Source organism: Alosa pseudoharengus, unplaced genomic scaffold (assembly GCF_046254945.1).
Source record: "Alosa pseudoharengus isolate Yale_2024_CS ecotype anadromous, Long Island Sound unplaced genomic scaffold, YU_APseudo_1.1 YU_APseudo_1.1_scf_18, whole genome shotgun sequence".
NCBI classification, from domain to species: Eukaryota; Metazoa; Chordata; class Actinopteri; order Clupeiformes; family Clupeidae; genus Alosa; species Alosa pseudoharengus.
This window is the reverse complement of record NW_027468650.1, coordinates 28,578,890-28,601,175: the sequence shown is the minus strand read 5'-3', so window position 1 is coordinate 28,601,175 and position 22,286 is coordinate 28,578,890. Positions and strand designations below refer to the sequence as shown.

General features: G+C 39.6%; 1 protein-coding gene and 2 long non-coding RNA genes across 3 annotated transcripts; 2 read left to right on the top strand and 1 right to left on the bottom strand.

Annotated features, from left to right (window-relative positions):
• Nucleotides 1-376: 376 nt before the first annotated feature.
• zc2hc1a (zinc finger, C2HC-type containing 1A) lies at nt 377-12,540 on the bottom strand. The gene is made up of 10 exons (XM_076290817.1): nt 12,452-12,540; nt 11,365-11,441; nt 10,950-11,066; nt 10,740-10,775; nt 9,286-9,427; nt 8,651-8,802; nt 6,403-6,508; nt 5,320-5,425; nt 4,395-4,505; nt 377-1,716 (listed from the first exon to the last, which is right to left on the bottom strand). Exons 1-10 carry the CDS (start codon nt 12,465-12,467, stop codon nt 1,578-1,580), a joined length of 1,002 nt encoding a protein of 333 aa, XP_076146932.1. The 5' UTR covers nt 12,468-12,540; the 3' UTR covers nt 377-1,577.
• Nucleotides 5,357-6,583, top strand: LOC143131296 (uncharacterized). Its single transcript, XR_012988090.1, has 2 exons — nt 5,357-5,443; nt 6,327-6,583. It is a non-coding gene; the product is annotated as an uncharacterized LOC143131296 (long non-coding RNA).
• Nucleotides 12,541-13,286: 746 nt separating the features above from the next.
• LOC143131291 (uncharacterized) lies at nt 13,287-21,654 on the top strand. The gene is made up of 3 exons (XR_012988083.1): nt 13,287-13,379; nt 18,534-18,697; nt 19,099-21,654. It is a non-coding gene; the product is annotated as an uncharacterized LOC143131291 (long non-coding RNA).
• Nucleotides 21,655-22,286: the final 632 nt, after the last annotated feature.

The following is a 22,286-nucleotide window of genomic DNA, read 5'->3' as shown; positions in this document are numbered from 1 at the left end:
TGACCGCAATACCATAAAATCCAAAGTACGTCAATTGTTTTAAAACAAGTTCAGGCACATTTCAGGCTACTTAATATGGCAGGTGTTACTTTTGGTACTTTTAGGCTGCTTAGGTGAAATGTGTTTTTAATCCATGATATAGCAAGATTCTTTGATGCTGTCTTGATGCCAAACCTCTACCTACTCATCAAAACATGAACCATTGCAAGGGTCAGGGTCAAAAAGACCCTTGAAACTAGACTAAAATGTTGCAGTATGTGAACACTAATGGTGTAACATCAAAATTGATAGTGGCTAATATATATAGCAATTTTGCACTAGCTATGCACAGACTGGCACATACAGAGATGTGCTATGAAGGGCTGAAACACTTGAAAATGGTTCATTTACTTTTTATATATTGGTTTTAAAAGGGTACAATTAACAACAATAATAAAGTAACCAAACAAATGAAAAATAGCATTGGTATCAGCATCGGCCCTCAACCAAATTGTTATTTAACATCAGTATCTGCAAAGAATTCCAGTCAGTGCAACAAAATAAAGTATGAAAGTGAGCAAGAAAATCATAAGTATGAAATTAGTAAATATGACAGACAGCATCACACAACAAGCAAACAGAATGTGTACCTTTTTTTTAAATTATTTATGGTGATAACTGATTTTTTGAAATGCAGTGTATTTTCAACCTTTGGCTATCTTTTTTCCATGAAAGCATGTTGATCTTAATTCAGATACCACAAACTTACAAAGGTTACATGAGTGCACAGCAAACTGACGCTTGAGTTCTATCACCTCTTTGGACTGAGTTGCCACAAAAAAGCGTAATTGTGATCAGTCATGCAGTCAGTTACTCAACCGACTTGTCTTTCTGTTGGAAATGTGAGCAGTAGCTGTGGGAAAGTTAGGCTTATGTATGATTGCAAGGAAGGCTTTCTGATGGACAGCATTTGTGTGGAAAATATGAGTAAACATTGTGAAATGTTTTGCAATACTGGTACAATAAAAACAGATATCAGCTAACATAGCATAAAGAAATGGTACAAAACGTATATATACAAAATAAGATTGGTAAGCTGAATATGAAATCATTTTATCTGTCACAATATGTTTAAAAATATAAATGTGAAACAATATCATAAATAATAACTTAGTTGACCGCATCTTAATTCAAACAGTTGTCATATCCCAGACGAAAATAACTGACATTTGCTACATGAGGGCATACAATTCAATATAATTCATGGTCCCATTTGAAAGATATTTTAAATTTAGACCTAAAGTTTCTCATATCTAGGTCCACCCACCAACCTGGACAAAAAATACTATTTTGATCAGTAGTCAATTATATTGCACTCAATACATTAGCTATGGAATCATGGGATGGGAGCAATTCAATTTCAGCAAAAAACGAGAAGGTTAAAATTACAGAAAAGGAGTGATCTGTCTAGCGCTTCATAGTGTCTGAATGAGAGCAATGTGCTAGCACATTCGAGTTTTTAGTATTTTAAGTAATTAATTTCAGCAACTTGAGTCTCTTTCGATGTGCACCCATCCCATTTTGCTCGCCTCGCACAGCTAAATGCACATTCGTTTGACCCCACACTCGCAGCAGAACTTGGCGCACTCCACGGGGTACTTTGTGCCACATTCATGGCAGAATTTTGTCAGCTGCCCTGTGGAGTTGTCCACCTCATTCACAGTCTGGGCATCATTCCTGAGGAGGGCAAAGAGACACGAAAACAGCCTTTTAATATTAGAAGTCTTTTGTGTTTTTCACTATTTTCTCATGACCTCCATGGCTTCAGCTCAAAAGGTTATCATTTTCACACAATAACTGAATTGCACTGAATAGAGCAATTGAAATGGAAAAAAACAAGTTCAATGGCATCTGTAGTGCTGCCGCACTTAGTCGACGTAATGAAAATTAGTCGACGGCATTTTTTTTAGTCGACGAGTCGTTTTACTATTGACCGCCTATTTATTTTTGGCCTCCCGTCTCAAACAGCTTACTGTAATGTTATTAACGCTTGAGAATTACAATGACTGCCTTTGGATGTTAAACAGGCTACTTAGACTCTGGCAGTCATGTTTTAAACCAAGTGACGAAGCAAGTGTTGCGAGCAGCAAAGCTGCATGTCTGCCTGCTTTCAGCGTGATTCATTATTAGGCCGAGCTAAGTGGGGGAACGTAGTGGGTTACGCTAGTCCAGACTCTGACTTTACATTAATACACAGGATTAGATGTTACAATCCCTTGTGCCAAAATCCAAGGTAAAAACACATTCAGAAGCCCCTACTCAAATGAACTTTAAAAAGCACGCTACCCACAAATCTGCCAACAAATGGTCACAAACACAAGACAAATGGCCAATCCAACAGCAGTATATAGTATGCGGCATGTCATTGGGGTTATAACTCATTGAATGCCAAGCTGTTTTCAGGAGCTTTGTCCTAGAGTGCCAGCAATCTAGACCATTGTTGATGATTTTTGTACAGCCACAGCATATTCTGTGTTATAGCTATGAACACATACAATGGCTCGTTCCTGAGAAATCCCAAGCTAAACAGTGGCTAGTTTTCATCAAAATCACAGTTTTTTTCTAGAAATGGAGATATAACGTCTTTCATGAAATATGAAGTGTTGCCTGTTACTTACTTGTGTAAACTTTCCGGGAAGTGATCAGCGAGACCTGGCGAGACTGCCACCTGATAGACCCACGAAAATGGCCTGGTTTTGTGGTTTTGACCTGACGTGCATGCGTCACTGATTCGACCCAAAGCAACCGAGTTATGATAAAATGTCCAGATTGTGTGTTTTCATGAGTTTTCGATCGTCATATATTTCATTTTCATTAATCACAGAGTTCCCAAAATCACATATAAGGTGTGTTAGAGTGTCAAGTTTCGGAATTAAAAAAAAAAGCTTAAAACTTAATATTACGTTTTTGGCACTCAACGCATGGGAAGGAAAAACGTAGTATTACGTTTTTGGCACTCAATGAGTTAAGTTAGGCCCACGACCTCATGAAGGCTTAACAGTGAAACCAGCGTCCTGGAGACACTCCCCTCCATGCTGCCACCATATTACCACATTGAAATATCCAATACCCAAAATACTCTTAACCAGCCTAGGCATGGTCTAGGTTGGCTAGGTTGGTCTGTCCTGTTGATGCGGACTGAACCATAACCATAAAAACCCTAGCCAACCATCACCCTAGGCACAGTCCGTCGCAAACAGTCCAGACTCTGACTAATATAGTATTGTGGAAATTGCAATAAATGAAGTGAAGAGTGTTTCACATTGACAACGCAACGGCGTGTCGTTTATTCATTCATACAAAAATTTTTTAAAACGAAACATGACGCCGCAAGTGATATCAACAATCAAGGTGCGCATCATTTCCCATGGTCAATAAGTCACAACCCATATTTTTTAGGTTACCAACTGAAAGTGAGGTAACCTATGTGGTAAGACGAACAAAGTGCCTGTAGCCTGTAACTTGTTTGGAAGATGCTGATGTTAGGCTCATTTGCAAAGTCCTCAACTCCTGTCGCCTTTCAAAGTACTCGACAGGTTTGTCTATGATAGTAGGGTGTTTGTTTCCATTTCCATATGGCATTTTAGTTTTGATGGTTTGATGCACTCATGTGCCAGTAATTAACTGCACACCACACACTGTGGTTTCTGCTCCTTTTTGTCCTCAACAAAAGTGAAAGCATTCTTCAAGTATTCATGGTAATTTTGCCATATTCTGCCATGCTAAAATTATGTCTAACATGACCTGTCACAAACATTGTCTATGTCCATGGGAACGACTGGCATACAAATAAAGTCTAGCAAAGTAAAGGTCTGACATTAGATCTGAGGGTAGCATTTTAAATGGGTGATTTTTTATTCCATACATTGAACAGTTTACTTTATGAGCTCCTAACAAAAGTAGGGTGATACATATTTTATGTTTTGGCCCTTCAGTTGAGTTCAAAATAAAATGGACACAACAAAAAAACAAACTTGATTTTTTTTTAAATTTGTCTTTTAGATCAGTCGATTAATTGAAAAATTTGTTGAAAGATTAGTCGTTAGAACTAATTAGTGGCAGCACTAGACATCTGTATCTGTTATATTTAGGCTTATAAATGCAGATCACGTCAAGCATGACATTTTGCACAGCAAGAAGTAGACAAATACAGATACCTGAAAAAACAAATATTCCACAAATCCCACAGGCCATTTCATTTACCACATTACACTGCTACTTGCATTGCGTCAATGGGAGTGAATGTGTTCCCAGTCAGAAATTTCACTGCATTTATAAATATGAAACATGACAAAAATACAGCTTCTAATTAGAAATAATGATACAACTTAAGAATGGCTTAGAAATCAAAATACCTTGAATTGTGGATATCTGAATTGTAGCCTCTTCTGTTTTTCATTGCAATCCCAGAGGATGCATTCTTGACAGATCCTGCTGTTCCAACACTTCTGGGTTTTGGGTTAATTCTAGAGGGAATTTGAACAGCAACTGAATGATTAAGAACACACTGTCTGCATATTATATAAGTTGAACTGTTTGTTCCTGGTTAAAGGTTGTGGATATTTGATGTCAAAAGCCCTCTCTTGTGTGCTCCTAAGAAAATGTTGGGGTATGAATTGTTTGTTGTTGATTGGTTGGAGTAGTGATTTTGAGTCTAAATGTATTAATTAGTGAACTAACTCCTACAGAATTGTGGGTTGTATATGTTTATAGTTATTCTTATTATCGTGTTACTTTTTATCTAGTCTACTATTGTTATTTGTATTTTTTATTAGGCTTAAACTGTTAATTGTAATGTTAATTTAATGTTTATTGATGACACTGGAAGTTGCTTAGGACAAAGGCATCTGCTAAGAAACATAAACCTAATTAGAAATTGTACATTTAGACACGTCATAGCCTGACCATTGCTGTCTCTGGGTATGGTCTTGAAAGTCCGTTTCCCACATGATAGTTCAGAGTCAGATGTGATTTTAGCACTGGTATGACAGGAGTTAACAGTCTGGAGACAACTTGTTGAGAAACTTGTGTGTGTGTGGCAAGTCTACTTCCTTTTTCTCTAAGAGCCTCCCCAATCATTTGCATACCCCTCTACTTTACCTTCTGTAATGAAAGACTTCAGATGCTATTGCTAGTCCTGTCCTAAGGAGGCATTTTTCTCGGTTTAGTAATTTAAAATGCCATTTAATGCTGCATTATGCCCCCTCCCTTCCCATCCGAATCAAGACCGCATTTCATCATGCTTGTCTCCAGTCCAGACAGATACAAGCTCCTTTTTACCCAGACGGTGGGCTTGTCAGTCCTGTAGGTCCGGTGCGAATCTGCCCATACCCAGATGCGACAGTCCTCACTGCTCCAGCAGAAGATGCTTTGCCTGTAGGAATGCCTGGACAAAGACATACATGTATGAACAAACTTTAGCTTCAGCTAAGCTTCAGTATTACCCTTAATATGTTCAATGTTTCTGTGTTTGTTCAAGCATGGATTCTTTACTTCCCTCTTCCTATTGTTAGGATAGGTTAGGCATATGGTAGCTTAAAGGGCTTCAATGTCGCCTTCCCACTTCCCAGTCACATGAACGCACTACTACTCTCAAGTTATTCATTTATATCACATAGGGCTAGTGTGTAGGTTTGTCCTTTAGCAAAGGTTTCGTTCTTGGTCGTTTGATTAAGTTAAGGAAGAGGCTGCTATCTTATTCACCCCTAGACAATGTAGCTTGGATGCCAAACTGAAGTGTGCCTCCTTCTTTGCACCGCCATCCATACATCTATCTATAAAGACATCCATCCCTTCATTTTCTGCACAACTATCTCAAAACAAATAAACAAATATAAGTGACAACGAGCGCACGAGTTTGATAGGCTAAAGCTTCATACACACATAGTAGTAATTCTCTCCAAATAGACTTCCAAGGATAATTCAACCTTAAATACATGGCAAGCAGAAGCTTTAGAGGAGAGGCTAACATCAGGGATGTAGTGGTAAAATAAGAGGTGGGTAAACTATGAATTCTGTGATCACGGTGAGGTGGACTGCACCATGCTGTATCAGATTTTTTTAAAACGCATTCAGAACATGTTTGATGATGGTTGAGGTTATTGTCGAATGTTTATAACAATACCAATGGTAAAAATGGTTCATAGAGTGTTGATGAGTGTAAATATTGTGAATGTGGATAATACAGTGTAATCTTTGACTGTTAAAAGTTGCAATTAGTGAATAAACTCTTTTGACAGGTGGATAAACTAATAAGAGGTGGATAAAATCTATTTCTAAAATTTCAGGGGTGGATAAACTGCGTTTGTTTGCGTTTAGCCTCCACTACATCCCTGACTGGCATAAATGCAACCACACTTGTACCTGTGCCTGCTGTGGGACCAGACATGGACCTTTGTGGTAGCCGTGAAGAGGCAGGCAAAGTGGACGTCACTGTGGAATTGGCCTTCTTCACTGGAGGGGGCTTGCACTGAAACCAAACACACGGCTTCATTTTAAAGAGGACCTCAGTATGAATCAATAATAAATTAAAGAATTAATCTTATTACAGTTTTTTTTCTGAATGCAAACGCTAACCGTGATTCTTATAGCAAAATTTCTAAAACTATTAATTTGTATAGCAAAACCACTCACTGAGTTTGCAAAACTAAAAGCACAAACACTGCTTTGCACTCCGTTTGCAATTGTGTAACACTTTCACAACTGTAGGTACAATCCACTGCACAGCACTCTTTTTGCAGAACTGTAAACACAACTCACTGCTTTACACTCAATTTCCAAATGATCAACACACTAGCAAATCTATACAAATGTATGGCTATTATTTTGCCAACTCTCTGGCACACTTTCTCATGTGAAAACTGTGTTATATAATTAGTTCACTTTGCAATCAGCCTAAGCACTATAAGCCACAGGTAATGTACAATGGGTACAATGGAGGGAGCAGGAAGAGTGAGAAGAGTAAGAATTAGAGGAGGCCGAAGAATAGGAAGTGGAGGTGAAGAAGGAGGAGGAAGAGGACTCAGAGGTGAAGAAGCGAGAGGGAGAGGATGACAAGGACAAGGAGGTGAAGTTAGAGGAAGAGGACAAGGAGGAAGATGAAGGGGAAGAGTAAGAAATAGGCCTTTTACAGGCAAAAGAATCAGTCTACATGCGGGGATATTGACCAGGCATCATGTCAGGCCTGGATACGGCATTCCAGAATATTTTCCCCAGTGCCTTGGACTAGAGGACATTGCATGTGATGTAGATGAAATTTTGAGAGACGACACGATGTAGACTGATTTTTTTTTTCTCAGTGAAATTTCCATTTTGTGTTTTGACTTGGAAAAACACACTTGTGTTTGTTTTGATGTGTAACACAAGTTTGGATCCCTGTATGTTTACAGAACTATGACAAAAGTATGACCTCAAACTGACATAGCCTACTTTGTGCACAGAGAAAGCAAAAGCCAGATGTGTTTTTTATTCATACCATCAGTGTGTAGTTGGCACATTGTGTGCTTATTATTGTGATGGCTTGTGTTTACTGTTTGATACGAAAACACCATTTTTACGAAGGTGTGAAGAGTTAAAGCAACACCAAAGAACTTTCCCCTCTGTTGCACGCACAATATTTGTTTATCCAGCACCGGCTTTGCAAATAACGATGTCCACAGACAAGGTAGAATATTTTGCATGACATAAAAGTACGATGTATTGCGACATCATGCAAGTCAAATTTGTAGTTTCTTATGTCTCATTCCATCGAACTACAGATCCGCTACCCGATCTGGCAAACTTACATAGTGCGGTTATAGCCGATAGAGGGCCGCGAAGCGAATGCAGAATTGCCGTTCACCCTGTTACGAGTTGATGAACCACTGAAACGATTTTGGAAACATTATTTTAAGGTATAAAAAACTCTTTGGTGTTGCTTTAAGCAAGGTGTGTTAGCTTTTGCAAGAGAACTACAATGTTTTGCTGATTTGGTGAAAGGTTTTCCCATTTGTGTGTAGAGTTTTGCAAAAATAGCCAATAGTTACAATCAATCTGAAAAAACTGTAAACACACTCACAAAAGTAAGAGGTTATATAGCGAATTATTTGTTAACAACATCAACAAAACATGACAAAATTAACCCTGTAATGGCTCACACAATTATATGCATATTCTTAAGGGTTTTAGGATTATGGAACAGTTAAAACAGAATGTTTCAACAAACAATTTGGGTTGACAATTGTCTCTGAAGCAGAGGTGTTTTTTTTAGCATGGCATTGTCACAAAAGTGATAATCGTACAACTGCTCTGAATAGCCAAATGAATGCTCTGCATCAACAAATGTATTGTTGTCAACAACAACAACAGTAGCACGTTTCAACAGGACTGACCATCATTATGTAAAATTACCAAACATTTCACCAGCCAAAAAACACTTGACTGCCCAGAGCATTCCGACAAAGCTGACCATTCTAAAGAGACCTACTGGCCAACTACAACTTCTTCACAACAGGGACCAATCTGAGGCCATGTCCACACTAGCGGTGTCTCTGACCCCACACACACACACACTCATCTCCATTGGCAAATCTGATACTGAAATCTTGTGAGAGATTAGAGTCAGAATGATTACCTGGCTTCGAGCCGGGAGTTTCCCTTTGGCATCACCTCCTGGAAGCTTTGCCTTATTGGCGATCCTTGCAGACTGCTCCTTACAGAACTTAATGTGTCGGTCGGCAGCAGACTCGTTGAACCTTCTCTGACAGTATGGACACTGAATGTAATCTAGGTGAGCGAAAGATGTTTTTAATTCTCCAGCAAAGTGATGTTGCTACTTGCCAAATATTCCTAACCAAAGCCAGTTATTAAGGCAGACTCACATTTGAAGTCATAAGCATCATCCTGGAACATTTGAAAACATTGATTCAAACCGATAAAATAATAGGTGCATATCAAACATTCAATTACTTTGGCTTGAATTTATCCACCCAGATGGCATAAGGCATCAGGCTCAGAAATCCACCCCATAAACCCACCTCACTAAACTCTGATGTGTGAAAGGTTTGCATGCACAAAACAAATCTTACTTATATTACATAAATTATTTGTTATATTAAATGTTTGGTTTGAACCCACAAATATTTAGCAAACCTGAAGCATAAACTCTACTAAAGTCTAAAAATAAAGTCTGAAACATCCCTAGATGTATAGATTTACATCTATGTAAAACATCAAGTCCCCTGACATGCCTGAGGCGTCCTGATTTACCTGGATCATAGGATGGAGGAGGTGGAGGGGGCAGGGGACCTCCATCCTTCATCACTTGAGTGAGCCCCTTGGCTGCTCGGATCGTTGCGATGAAGTCTTCATGCTTCCTGCGCCAGTTGGACTGTTTCTTGGGCGGCTCCGGCTATGGAAACACAGACACACAGACACAGATATACCCGTGCCCACCCATGTGCACACACACACACACTTCAAATATTTACAGACTGAGTCATCATGCACAGAAAGCAGAGGACGTAGGCCAAGACTGTACTGTGAGGCCTAAAATATTAACCTCCTAACTTGCTCTCTGGGGATCTGAAGTCAAAGAGCACAAAAAACTCTATGAAGCATACTATGTACAACACATTATATCTGGAAATGTCTGGCTTTTAATAAATCCATGTAAATTCTATATATATGCATAGTATGTAAAACCAATTTGTCTTAACAGGAGAGTGTCTATTTCCTGAGCTGCTTAATCTATACTCTATCTGAAAATGATAAAAGAGGACCTGATCTGGAGACTGAAAACAAACATCCCTCCCTTGAAACTGACAGCAACTGACAGAAATAGTTCAGGTCCAGTGTCATCCCTGTCTATCGTCATGTGACTAAGACCTCAAATTAGCTCTGTCTAGCTCCATGTCTTCACTACCACTAAGGATAATTGAGCCTTGACTTTAACAAGAAGGCGTGCTGCAGTAAAATCATGGCATATATTAATGCCTGGCTGATCAAGTTGACTTAATGTCTTAATACTAAACAACATTCTCAAAACATGAATATATACATAAAGTATAATGGTATTGGAGGATAATGTTTGGTCCATGAGCTTGACAGTTAAGACTTCTGTCTTTGATATCAGGACCATCTATCTACCAATTGTTTTTGTCATCATCATGAATTTCTTTTTGGCAAACACCCCCCAAAAATTCAAACCCTGCATACTGGTACTATTAAGATCAAAGCCACTAACATGATTGGTATTTTGGGACAATCAAATGCAGTGTAGTTGTCTACAGTATGAGGCAAAGCAGCAATACGGGGCAATTCTAATCATTTTAAAAGAGTCTACAGGGCCATCTACAGAGAAAACTCTCAAAGCAAACCTAAACAGATTTTGGCATGTGTAATTGCCTTTAGAACATTACCTTCTTACAAACGATGCGTAACGGTTCTGTCAGAGGTAGGTGTACGTAACATTAGTCTGAGGTAAGCTAAACGTTTACAAACATACTTTTCCATTGTCTGTTTACTTTTCATTTTCGGCTGCAAAACGGAGTGAAGCAGACTACACAATATGCCATCTACTATCTTCAATGTAAAATATTAAAGACAAACATACAGATCATCTTAAGATGATCACAATGTGTTATTCTTAAAACATTCTTAAATGCCATACTTAGGCTTATGTGCTAAAATCATGAAAACAATGTCAAAAAAAGTCAACTTACTTTATTAGACTTAGGAGTGCTGGATGTGCTTTGTGACTGAAATATAATCAAAGGCGGCTTAAGGGATAACATGACATCAGGGCAAAGTAAAGACTGGGGCCATACCAGGGTACTTAAACAGCTGCTTTAGTGTGTATTTTGCTGTTTGTTTGTTTGTTTGTATATTTTGTTTTGTTTATGTGTTCCCTTGTGACTTGTCTATCCTCGTACCTTAGGCTTCAAAGGTTTTACAGTCGAGATTTCAGTTCCCTCTGCCCTCTGCCTGCCAGAATCAAACACCTTCCTCCTCTTGGCTGCTGCCTTCTGACAGATGGGCGTATGCTTCTTCTGCAAGGATATGGCAGTGTGGGAAGGGCTGATTACAGATAGCCAGGCAGAAACCGGCCTGCTGTATGTTTATAGTGCAGTGTCGTTGGTTGCTAGGCATCACAACAGACAAGTAAAGACAACTCCACCTTCAAACAAACACATACACTAAACAAGCTGGGGCTGTGGTGCAGACTAACAAAACAGCTACAGTGATTTGTCAACAACATCCATAGATGAAGGGATGCTACACTTTCTAAATGACAGATTAAGTGCATTTAAACATACAAGGGGCAAAGCAAAGTTTGACAATCCTTACAAGAACTTTGGAGAAAAAGGTTCTGCCACATATTTTGCACGGAGCCATCTCATCATTTGGTGGGACATAGTCTGGATCTGTGTGATAAAAGATTGGTGCACAATGCACATCACCAAAGTATGGGTTAAGAGGACACTCACATAGTACACGTCTTCTATCTGTAAAACATTATTAAATTTGCTAGCTCAGCATATGGCAGCGAGTAGCGTAATTATCATTCCACAATGTAACAACAGCTCAAAACTATCTGCAATATCGTATTTATCTGCTCTGGTTTCAAACTAATTTATGAATATCTGTATGCATATCTGGGCGGGGCACATTGGCTCTGTCAAAATAATCACGACAGTCAAGTGTTTATCTAAGCACTCAGTGTCTATCTGTGCCACATCAGGGCCTTACTTGCCCCAGAATAAAATGTCCCTGTGGCAGAGCGTATTCAGTCATAACAAATGTTAGCATACAGATGTCAATAAAAACAGCAAGCTAACGCTAACTATGGCAGACATTTAAGACAAGAGGCCACACTTTCTTGACCCAAATATCCGCTTCTACTAAACAGCGTGCATGTATGTATATGTTCACCCAGACCTGTAATTAATCACAAGATACATAATGTGACCCTTACCAGACAGAATGACTGATTAACTGGAAGGTTTACTGCACGTAACGTTACACACCTTGGCTAGGTATCCACGGGTAGCTAACTATGCTAACAAAACCAATTGAAAGACTGCTAAGCGGTTGCCACAACTACCATTTCACAACGCTAGGACATTATCTTTTTAGTTCATGAACAGCCATTGAGGATTGGAAATATAGCTTGTCTGTTGTGTTTGTGGACTTAACTTCCACTGATTCCTACATCTAGTCTATATATGGTCTGATGATAAATTGGAACACAGATGGAGGTCGACCGTCGTCGTCTCCTCTCTAGACACACACACACACAGGGACATGAAAACAAACATCCGTGTCCGAGAAAGTCATGACATTCCAGTAATGCCCCAAACTAAAAATGAAGTGAAATGCCATGTAATACTAACTTCACATTTCCACTTTGCTCTATTGTTAAAAATCAGCTCACCGTCAAAATCCTCCATCTCTCAGTCTAGCTGTACAGCGCCCCGATGATGATGATACTGTAGCAACTGGATTGTCCCAGAAGGCGTTTCGCATTCCAACATCCAGAAATGTTATTGGTCGTTCTTTCTCCGGCGGCGAGGACGCGCATAAAGAACTCTTTGACGCGCATACGGTCTAGTTACCCTCGTGCAAAAAAGTAAATCTCCACATCATTCTAATTTTGAAAACGAAATGTCAAATACCATTGATAGGGATCAATATCCTTACAGGCAGACTGAATTTGTAGCCTGAAGTCTAATGAACTGAGAAAAGGGACTCAAAGAAGCTGTTTCTAAAAAGCATGCACTGGCTGCTGTGCTCGCTGGCATATTGCATATGTCTGTTTCCCATGCATGCAATCCGTTAGAAACAATCGGCATGTGTTTGTTTGTGCTCTGCAAAACAAGCGAGCTATTTTCTATGGAGTGGAAGTATTTTTGCCATGTCCTGCCATGCCAGGACAACAATGTCTTTAATGTCTGACCATGAACCAATATTGCTTGGCTATTTGTGGCAATGCAGTTTACCAATGATATGTTAGTGATGTGAGAGAAAACTTTTTTTTATTTTTTCAATTAATCAAACCAAAATGACTGAAGAGCCTCAATGTACACAATAGCCGTTATTATTTATTTCTACGTCACCTTAATAAAATAAAAATATTCTGTGGGCTAAAATAATACAGTAGGGCACATAAAAACATTTGCAACAGCCTAGCTACACCCACACTGTCCCTTCTGTTGACAGACTGTAGTACAGTAACGTCATGCTGTCAAGATAGTGTGCACCACTAAAAGTGTCCCGTCATATCTCTGAAGTGTAAACGAACGCGACAACTGATTGATGCCGATCTGCATGCCTACATTCGGATATCTCAAAGCATAAAACAGGTAGGAGTTGTCAGAATGAATTGTGCAGCTTTTAAGTCGGAAGTAGGAAATATTTGATCATGCGTTTCATTACAGAATAACTGATCCATGCGTATGGTAGTAGCATCTTACTCAGACATGTTGAACAAAGGAATTTTATATAGCCTGTTACATCGACATCGATCTAAATACGTATCGAAGCTGGCTATTTAATGTAGCTAGCTCTATGTAGGCTAATAACAATAGCTTCGCCTTTTAAAACAATGCCAGCCTCAATGGCGTACTATTGAGACAGTAGCATAGGCTACAATTTGGTGCTTGGAACGCTGCACTTAGCCTGGAACAAGTGAAGTGACAGATTCGGTGGTCAGCTTGGCTGCAGATTACACGAGCTAGCAGTGTCAGTGCTTTAGCTTGTCATAACACGTATTGTCTAATATCAATCGAGTTTTACTAGTAAATGTGCAATTATGAAGGTCAGCAACTTAGGAGGGCAGTGTGCTGAAGAATACATTATGTTATGACAAACTGATTTTTTGTTGTGCTTTCAAATAATGACATTAGGCCTGCATATTTCCAGACCCTTCAGCTTGCAAGCAGGGATGTAGTGGTAAAATAAGAGGTGGGTAAACTATGAATTATGTAATCTCGGTGAGGTGGACTGCGCCATACGGTATTGGATTTTTTTTAAAAAGCATTCAGAACATGTTTGATGACGGTGGAGGTTATTGTCTAATGTTTATAACAATACCAGTGGTATTAAATGGTTAGTGCACATATTGTGAATGTGGATAATACAGTGTACTGTTTTAATGTTAAAAGTTGCAATTGGTGAATCAACTTTGAAGGGTGGATAAACTCTAATAAGAGGTGGATAAACTCTGTTTCTGAAATTTCAGAGGTGGATAAACTACTGGCGTTTAGCCTTCACACCCTGCTTGCAAGTGTATGTAGTAACATGCAATCGGAAAACTGAAAAAGTCTTGCGGCCCCTTTCTCAAACAGTAGGGTTAGGCAATATTCTTTTGTTTGAGTTGGTAAAATTGACCTGTCACTTTCCTCTCATCCGTGTCCATAGAGTTGGCTATCATGCCAGGATTTTTTTTTTTTTTTTTTACTCAGAGTAGGCAACATTTGGAATTGAGTAGATGAGCTTTATCAAGACCATTTGTTAACAAGTCTAATAATGTCAAATAGTCCTGTTGTGCTCCAGCAGATGCACTCCAATGTGTCTATGAAGGAAGGGTAGGCTACAGTTAAGGCCTTGTTGGACACAGACCAGGCATACCGTACTGACTGACAGTGTTCACAATTGTCTCTCTTCCCGTGGGCTTCCTCCCTCCACCCACCCACTGTCCATATTGATTTTCTGGACGTGGATCTGGAGAAAGAGGGCCCTGGAAGTGAGAGCCCCTGCACTTGTGCCTTGACTTTACCACTGCAGTTGCTTTTGGTTCAATTTTGTCAAGCATTTTCTGTTCATAGAACTGACCTTATTTTATGTCTTATTGTCTGTATGGCATGAGTGGGTAGTTAAGGGTTTTCAAATATAATTTCCCCTGGTCAAGTGACGTTGTTTCCCATATTAGTTGGCCACTGAATAATGTAGGCGGCTCTTTAAATTATTCAGCGAAAGCTCGGCATAAGGCCCTGTGACAGCATTGACAGCCATCTGCCTATGCCTTATCCAACATACCTCTTCAGTCATCTCCTTATCATGTTAAGGGAGGTAGAAAGGAAGTCTGTATCAAAGATTTTCAATGTGTCTACTAGATATGCATACAGCCCAAACAGGCCGGTCGACTTTATAGTGGTGACCTCCTTATGTTTACCCTGTCGAGTGACACAATTTTGAATGCAACAGCTGAAAGCGATTGAGTCGAGATGATAACACAGACTAAATATAGCTCAGCTGTTCTGTATTTTGGCTGAGCATATCTCGCAGGCTCTAATGCTTCAAGGAATTCTGTTAAGCTAGATACAAAGCACACAATAGGTCAGAGCAGAGTTCAGAGCAATACACTTTATTAAGGGATACAAACGTGGAAACCTCCAGTCTATTACATAGTATATTCAATGAAATAATGAGGTTGTATGAACATAGTGCTATTTTATGTGAATGTAGACAGGTAAGAGGAAGACGTGAGAAGTTGTTGTTTTAACTCATTAGCATGTTCCAGTTGACATTTTATTGATAAATAATGTAAATATTAGGTATCCATTATATATATATATATATATATATATATATATATATATATATATATATATATAAAACATAATGGTCAAGTATGCTTTGTGTTTTTCTTAATATGAGATTTTTACAGCGCTTATTCTCAGTGAGATTGTTTCGAGAGCTTCGAAGATGCACTTACAGTAATCATCATTGTGCTTTTCTTGTACTTGGGCATACTCTGACTGCAACCTGGGGCCAGTTTTGTCACTGGACACACACACACACACACACACACACACACACACACACACACACACACACATACACACATACACACACACACACACACACACACAGAGAAAGAGATGCAGCACACAAAGCAATGCCATTGTGATGACAGTGATAGCATTCCCATGCCTGAAGCATATCTTATTGCACAAATGGACCATTCCTTTTTCAACCTTGGCCCTTTCCCAACTGGGATTACACATATTAACCTTTCTGCACACTAAAATAATAACTGAGGCTAATACAATAAAAAGTAGGTTAAACCTGGATTATTGAAGTTATGTTTTGTTTTTGTCCTTTAGGGGATTGCCTTGAAAACACTCTTTTTCAGTTTCAGTTAGAGATCTCTTTTTTTGTCTTGTCTATTCATGTTATCAGGCTCTAAAGGTATGACTCCGGTAGTATTGAGATGTGAGCAATTAGCAAGATTAAACTTTATTGTTGACACAGGCATCTGCTGTCATTGCCATAGCTTTGTTGGTAAAACAGGTTTCCTTAAAAATGGCACTCTGTATAATTCATTGGCAGAATGAATTTTAGATCTTGAACAGTCTCTACTGTTTTTAAAGGATAACTATCACTATTCTTCTTTATTTTATTTAATGTGAGCTGAGCCCCTGCTCTGAGTCTTTTATCATGTTTTGCTCAACCTTTGTAAATGTTTTTTTTGTGTTTTGCCATGTTTGGTATGGTTATCAATAAAAATAAATGTCGTCTCCTAGTGGCAATTAGAAGTATGGCCACTGAGAGGATAGACCTTTCCGGGCCCTAATTTGAATGACTATTTGGGTGGGGGGTTGGGATGGGGAGCTGTTGCGCACCCGCACCACATTTGGGTGTAAGTGGCCACGAGGACCCAGGTTCGAATCCGACCGGAGGTCATTTCCCTAACCCACATGCCCTCTCTTGCTCCCACTCTCTTACCTGTCATTTCTTCACAGTCCTTTTTAATAAAAGTTAAAAAGCCTAAAATCTTAATCAGCACTTTAATACCATGAGCAAGATCCGAAGCACAAAAATTGGTGGGTCAACACAACGCTCCCAGAGACCCTACACAATAGCTTTATTTCACGCATGAGAGAGACACTCTGGTCACTGACTGACTTTGCCCTTTGCCTGTTATTTAAATTAGGGGCCTTCAGTCTTCATTGTTGTTCTTTCTGATGCATTTCAAGAACACTGTGCTTTTTGACAAGGTCCTGACTCCTGACTGAGAATACTCGTATTAGTAGCTAATATTAGTAACTAGTATTCTTTTTCTGTGGGATGTAGTTCTATTTTAAGGAAGTCTGCAGATTACAGAACTAAATACAGGAGCATCTCAAACAAATTGAATATCGTGGAAAAGTTACATTTTTCCATTTCATACTGGAGATTAATCAATTCTAGATTAATTACATAAAGTGAAACATTTCAAGCCATAGCTCATAGCACTTGGAAATAGTAATAAAAAAATAAAAAAACAGTATTTCAAAATATTAGAATAAACAATGTATAACACAGAAATGTCAGTTTCCTGAGCCTTCAGTCTGATTCAGTACACAGGGGCCACAATCATTAGAAAGATTGCTGACCCGACAGTTGTCCAGAAGGACAGTCATTGACTTCCTCCACAATGAGGGTAAGCCACAGAAGGTCATTGCTGAAAGGGCTGGTTGTTCACAGAGTGATGTATCAAAGCATATTCATGGGAAGTTTACCGGAAGGGAAAAGTGTGGTAAAAGTAAAGCCGATTCAAGAACTTGGAGACACTTCACAAGGGAGGGGCTGAGGCTGGAGTCAGTGTATCAAAAGCCACCACGCACAGACATGTCCAGGAAATGAGCTACAAGTGTCATATTCATAGTGTCAAAGTACTGTAGAAGCATCTTACCTGGGCTAAGGAGAAAAAGACCTGGGCTGTTGCACAGTGGTCCAAAGTCCTCTTTTCAGATGAAAATACTGTACATTTTGTATTTGGTAAATCAAGGTCTGGAGGAAGAGTGGATAGGCACAGAATCCAAGTTGCTTGAAATCCAGTGCGACGTTTCCAGTCAGTGATATGGGTGCCATTTCATTTGCGGGTGTTGGTCCACTGTGTTTTTATCAAGTCTAGAGTCAATGTAGCCATCTAGCAGGAGACTTTAGAGTAGTTCATGCTTATATCTGCTGATAAGCTTTATGGAGATGCTGATTTCTTTTTCCAGCAGGATTTGGCATTTCCACACAATGCCAAAACTACTAGTAACGTGTTTTGCTGTCCACGGTCTCGCGTGCAAGCAGAATCCTTCAAATGCGCTTACTGTCAAAATACTGATGCGCTGTTTGAAGTTGGGCTGCTTGCTGTTAAAGGGAATGACAGATGTCACGGCCAAAACGCACCCATGACTGATTAAGAAACAGTAGAACAACCCTTTTGAACAATGCGCCTGGTCTCTGATCACAAAATCACGCCCTTAAACACCCTTAGGGGCCTATCTTGGCGATATGAAACGTCTGGTCAGAGGTGGAAAGTTTAAAGATATTTAAAGTGTAACTCCAGCGTAAATTGACCCCAGGGTCTTTTTCTAGATTAAAACACATCAAATAATTAAGCCGTGGCCTTATATGTGTTACACCGCAGTGTTCTATACTATGTTACCCTACACTGCCTTGCACTAGGCCACACTGTTTGAATTTTTCTTCGTAGTTTCTTGTCTCCTGATTATGTGTCATTTTTCGTTACCTTTCAGATGACCTTGCTGAAATGCATCAGCTATGACTGATGTGGAGTCATCGTCCTATGAAGACTTCATAGCCTCAGGAAGGACTGGAAGAAGGAATGCTATCCACGCAGGCAACCTCGAATCAAGCGAATTATCTGAGTCACTATCCAAGCTTAACATCAGTAAAACCGGTAGGTTGTTTGTCACTTACCAAATTAGTGTAATCTTACACTTTTTGCCAATAGCATGGTTATACATTAGACACATCATTCAAAACTAAAAGCCTTTATGTGTTATATACTAAACACTCCAATACATCTTTCAGGATTAATAAAGTAGCTATCTATCTGCAATTAGAACATGCTCAATTATTTATCAATTACCTGTACAGAGAATGCACCAAAACCTAAAGAGGACTCTGGTTTGCACTTTGGTGGGCAGTGCACAACAGTGGGGATGATATTGTGATGTGGCAGGATGAGGACGTGGTTGTTTTTTAAGGTTCTTTTGAAATAATGGTTCAATGAAGCAGTTTAAGTCTCTCTCTCTCTCTCTCTCTCTCTCTCTCTCTCTCTCTCTCTCTCTCTCTCAGGTGGTGATGATGCAGGGGAGCAAATCCAGGACTCCTCAGGCTCACCTCCTAAGCCAGAGGAGACTAAAGAGCAGGGCACCTAACTGCTAAATGAAACCTATCAGGGCATTTGTTGGGCACCCCCCAAACCCCCACCCCCCCGCCCCTTATGCTTCCCCCGCTGTGAACTTCCTCCAGCCCCAACCTCATCTGTGAGATCAGGCCATGGATGCTCCGCTGGTCAAACCGCTGAGAGACATGTCCATGTCTGTCCGCCTGGCTGTGTGCCCAGGCACAGGGACAGGGCTTTACCTAAAACAGCTGCCGGAACCCACAGCACTGCGGCAGCTACCGGTCTGCGGCGAAGGCTGAGAGGACAACCCAACCCTTCCACTATTACCATGACCACCTCCACTGCCGCAGTGGACATCTCCAGTGGCTTGCTACTGCCCCTCCTCAGCCATTTCTGTAGCTGAAAGTTGACTAGGAAACGCCACAGTAGGCTGCTTGCGGCACCGCCAGATATCCAATGACTTGTCCCCGAGGGAGGCTCACTTGTTTTTTGGGCGACAAGGTGAGTGGGGGATACAGTAGGGTGACCGTTCTGTCGTCCAGATTGGACCCGCACCTACAGTACAGTATAACTAGACAAAGATTTTTGATCGACAAATCAAGCTGCCAAAGTTGTTAGTCTTCACATATTTACCACTCAGTGGCGTTGTAGGTGTTATGTGACGGCATACAGTAGCTCACCCTCTGCTGTTTACCAATATGTATGTATAGGGGTAAATACTTTTGTATTCTTTGTGTAGGTATGTTTATTTATTAACTTTATGCTGCCATCATATAGTAATATTTGCACTGGTTTTGTGTATGCAGTATACCATGTAACACATTGAAAAATCCAACCAGCATGTGTGTTAGTACCATCGTGTGAAAAAACAAAAACACTATTAAGGTCAAATTCATGTGCACTTTTATATGGAAGAGCTATAACTGCCACGTCAGAGTTTTGACAGTGTTGTCAATCTACTGCCCGTGTAACCAAGAGTCAAGACTGTGATCAGCCATAGGCCTACCGTGGAGAAGGCATGTTTTTCATGCTGTTTCAGTCTGTCATAGGATGGTAGGAGATTTCTTCAGTCTGTATATCAGTAAAGTTTAAGCTATACAGTGATGCTCCTGCTAAGGCATTGAGTTTGTGGTCGATACTTTTTTTTTCATACTGTGTATAAAGGTAATTAAAGAGCTACTTATGTATAATGAAGAGTGATTATCACTAATAGTGAAGGAGTTTGAATAAAGTAGTTCATTTCAAAATGTCACTGAGAAAAGTAGCTCACCAGTCAGCAAAGGTGTGTTATAGGTGCAGTAAAAAGCCTATTGTTGCAGAGACCAACAATAGCTTCACTTGATATTTTCATACAATACTGTATGTGTTACTCATATACAGTAGGCCTATCATATCAGGCAGTTATGGTTATACATTTCTGATTCACAATTATGCATTTCTGTGTTATTGTGTAATATTGTGTGTAAGTCAGAATGAAGGAAGAATGGCTGGAATACTGCTTGCTGTTGTGAGAGCAAGGTTTAAGATTAACCTAAATTATGATTGAAAATGCCGCTATTGTACTGTTTTTGACCACTAGATGGGACTATTTTTAGATTTTCATATTGGGCTCCCTTAGACCGTCTTCAAGAAAACATGGCCACCCTGTGGACAGAAAGTTAACCTGCAGTTTTTACACTTCAGATCACCAACTACTGGAAAGGAGTCTGCACACATTTTGTTGGGCTCAGACAATGTTTTCTTTGAAAATTGAGCATAAATACAAAAATGCTCCAAAAAATGAAAGAATTGAGTCGGGACCTCTTTACAGTAGTGTTTGAATTCACCCTGTCCTGCCGCTGGGATATGCACGTTGAACTGCTTTTGACCTTCTCTTTGACTTTATTCTACCAGCTCCCTAACCTGGCTCTCAGCCATGCCACACCAGGGCCAGATCTGGGCCAGGGACACTAAGACAGTATCCCTTAATAAAGCTTTCAGCAGCTCCTCCAGCTGCTTCTATTGAGCAATCTGTCCCAACAAACTGCAGTCTTATTCATGATTTGTGGTGTGTATTCAATTTTGACTATTCAAAGTTATCAGTGTCCATGTGTTTTATGATATTCAATATATGTAACAGGGCATTTCCGGGTGATGTTATTAATTATATCATGGATTCACAAGGCAGTTGATTCAAATACGGCAATGAAAGAGGATTTGGAATCAAAATCCACTTTTACGATTTGGAATCAAAATCCACTTTTACGATTAGGTGGTTGGTATATGAAGGTCTATATTGTGGAGTTCCTACAGCCTTCGCTCCAGGCCTAATCTGAAAGTCCAGGTTGTAATGTTAAGATGCTTGACCCATATGCTTACAGACACAGACAGCTTATACCTTTCACAGTGGGAGACATAGACTTCCTCCTTCATGGCTTCTTTTTAGATGACAATTACTAGTTCTGGATTCGCCACAGACAAAGCATGTATTATATAAAATTAAAAATATGCTGTTATATGCTTTACCAAGAATAAAAAAGTATAGAAATCAAACATTATGTTGTTATATTTTTCTTGCTAGAATATTTTCACCATTTTTCATTCTCTGGTAGCATTGATTGAGTTATGTCCAGCACAGTTGAATAGCTTCATTGAAAGTGACATTTGCCATTTAATGTAAGCCCTGCCGCATTCAGACCAAACAAAACCACAGGCTGACCTTTCCTGGGTGGCAGAAACAGACACATTAATCATTTATCAAACTGGACTCCAGTAGGCTGCAAACAGTTGCATAAAAATAGAACATTTCTCTTCAGATTTCAGTTCTCAGGCTATACTCATCCCTGTTGTTCAAGCATCCACGCATTCAAGTCCAAGATGAAACTGGAGTTAAAGCAACACTATTCAGCAATCTGCCTCTTGGAGGTATTTCTGTAAACAAATACATGTAGTTACATGACCTTCAAATTAATTTTGATGGTATACGAGAATGACCAATAAGCAGCTGTCATTCTCATAAGCCATCCAGTCTATTGAGTGATTAGTACTGTGAGTGGAACACTCAGTGAATGTAAGAAATGCATTCACAACATAATATTATGATTTATGGTTTGTCAAAAAACACCAGTTGGCCCCTTCAATGTTTCAGCTTTCAGTG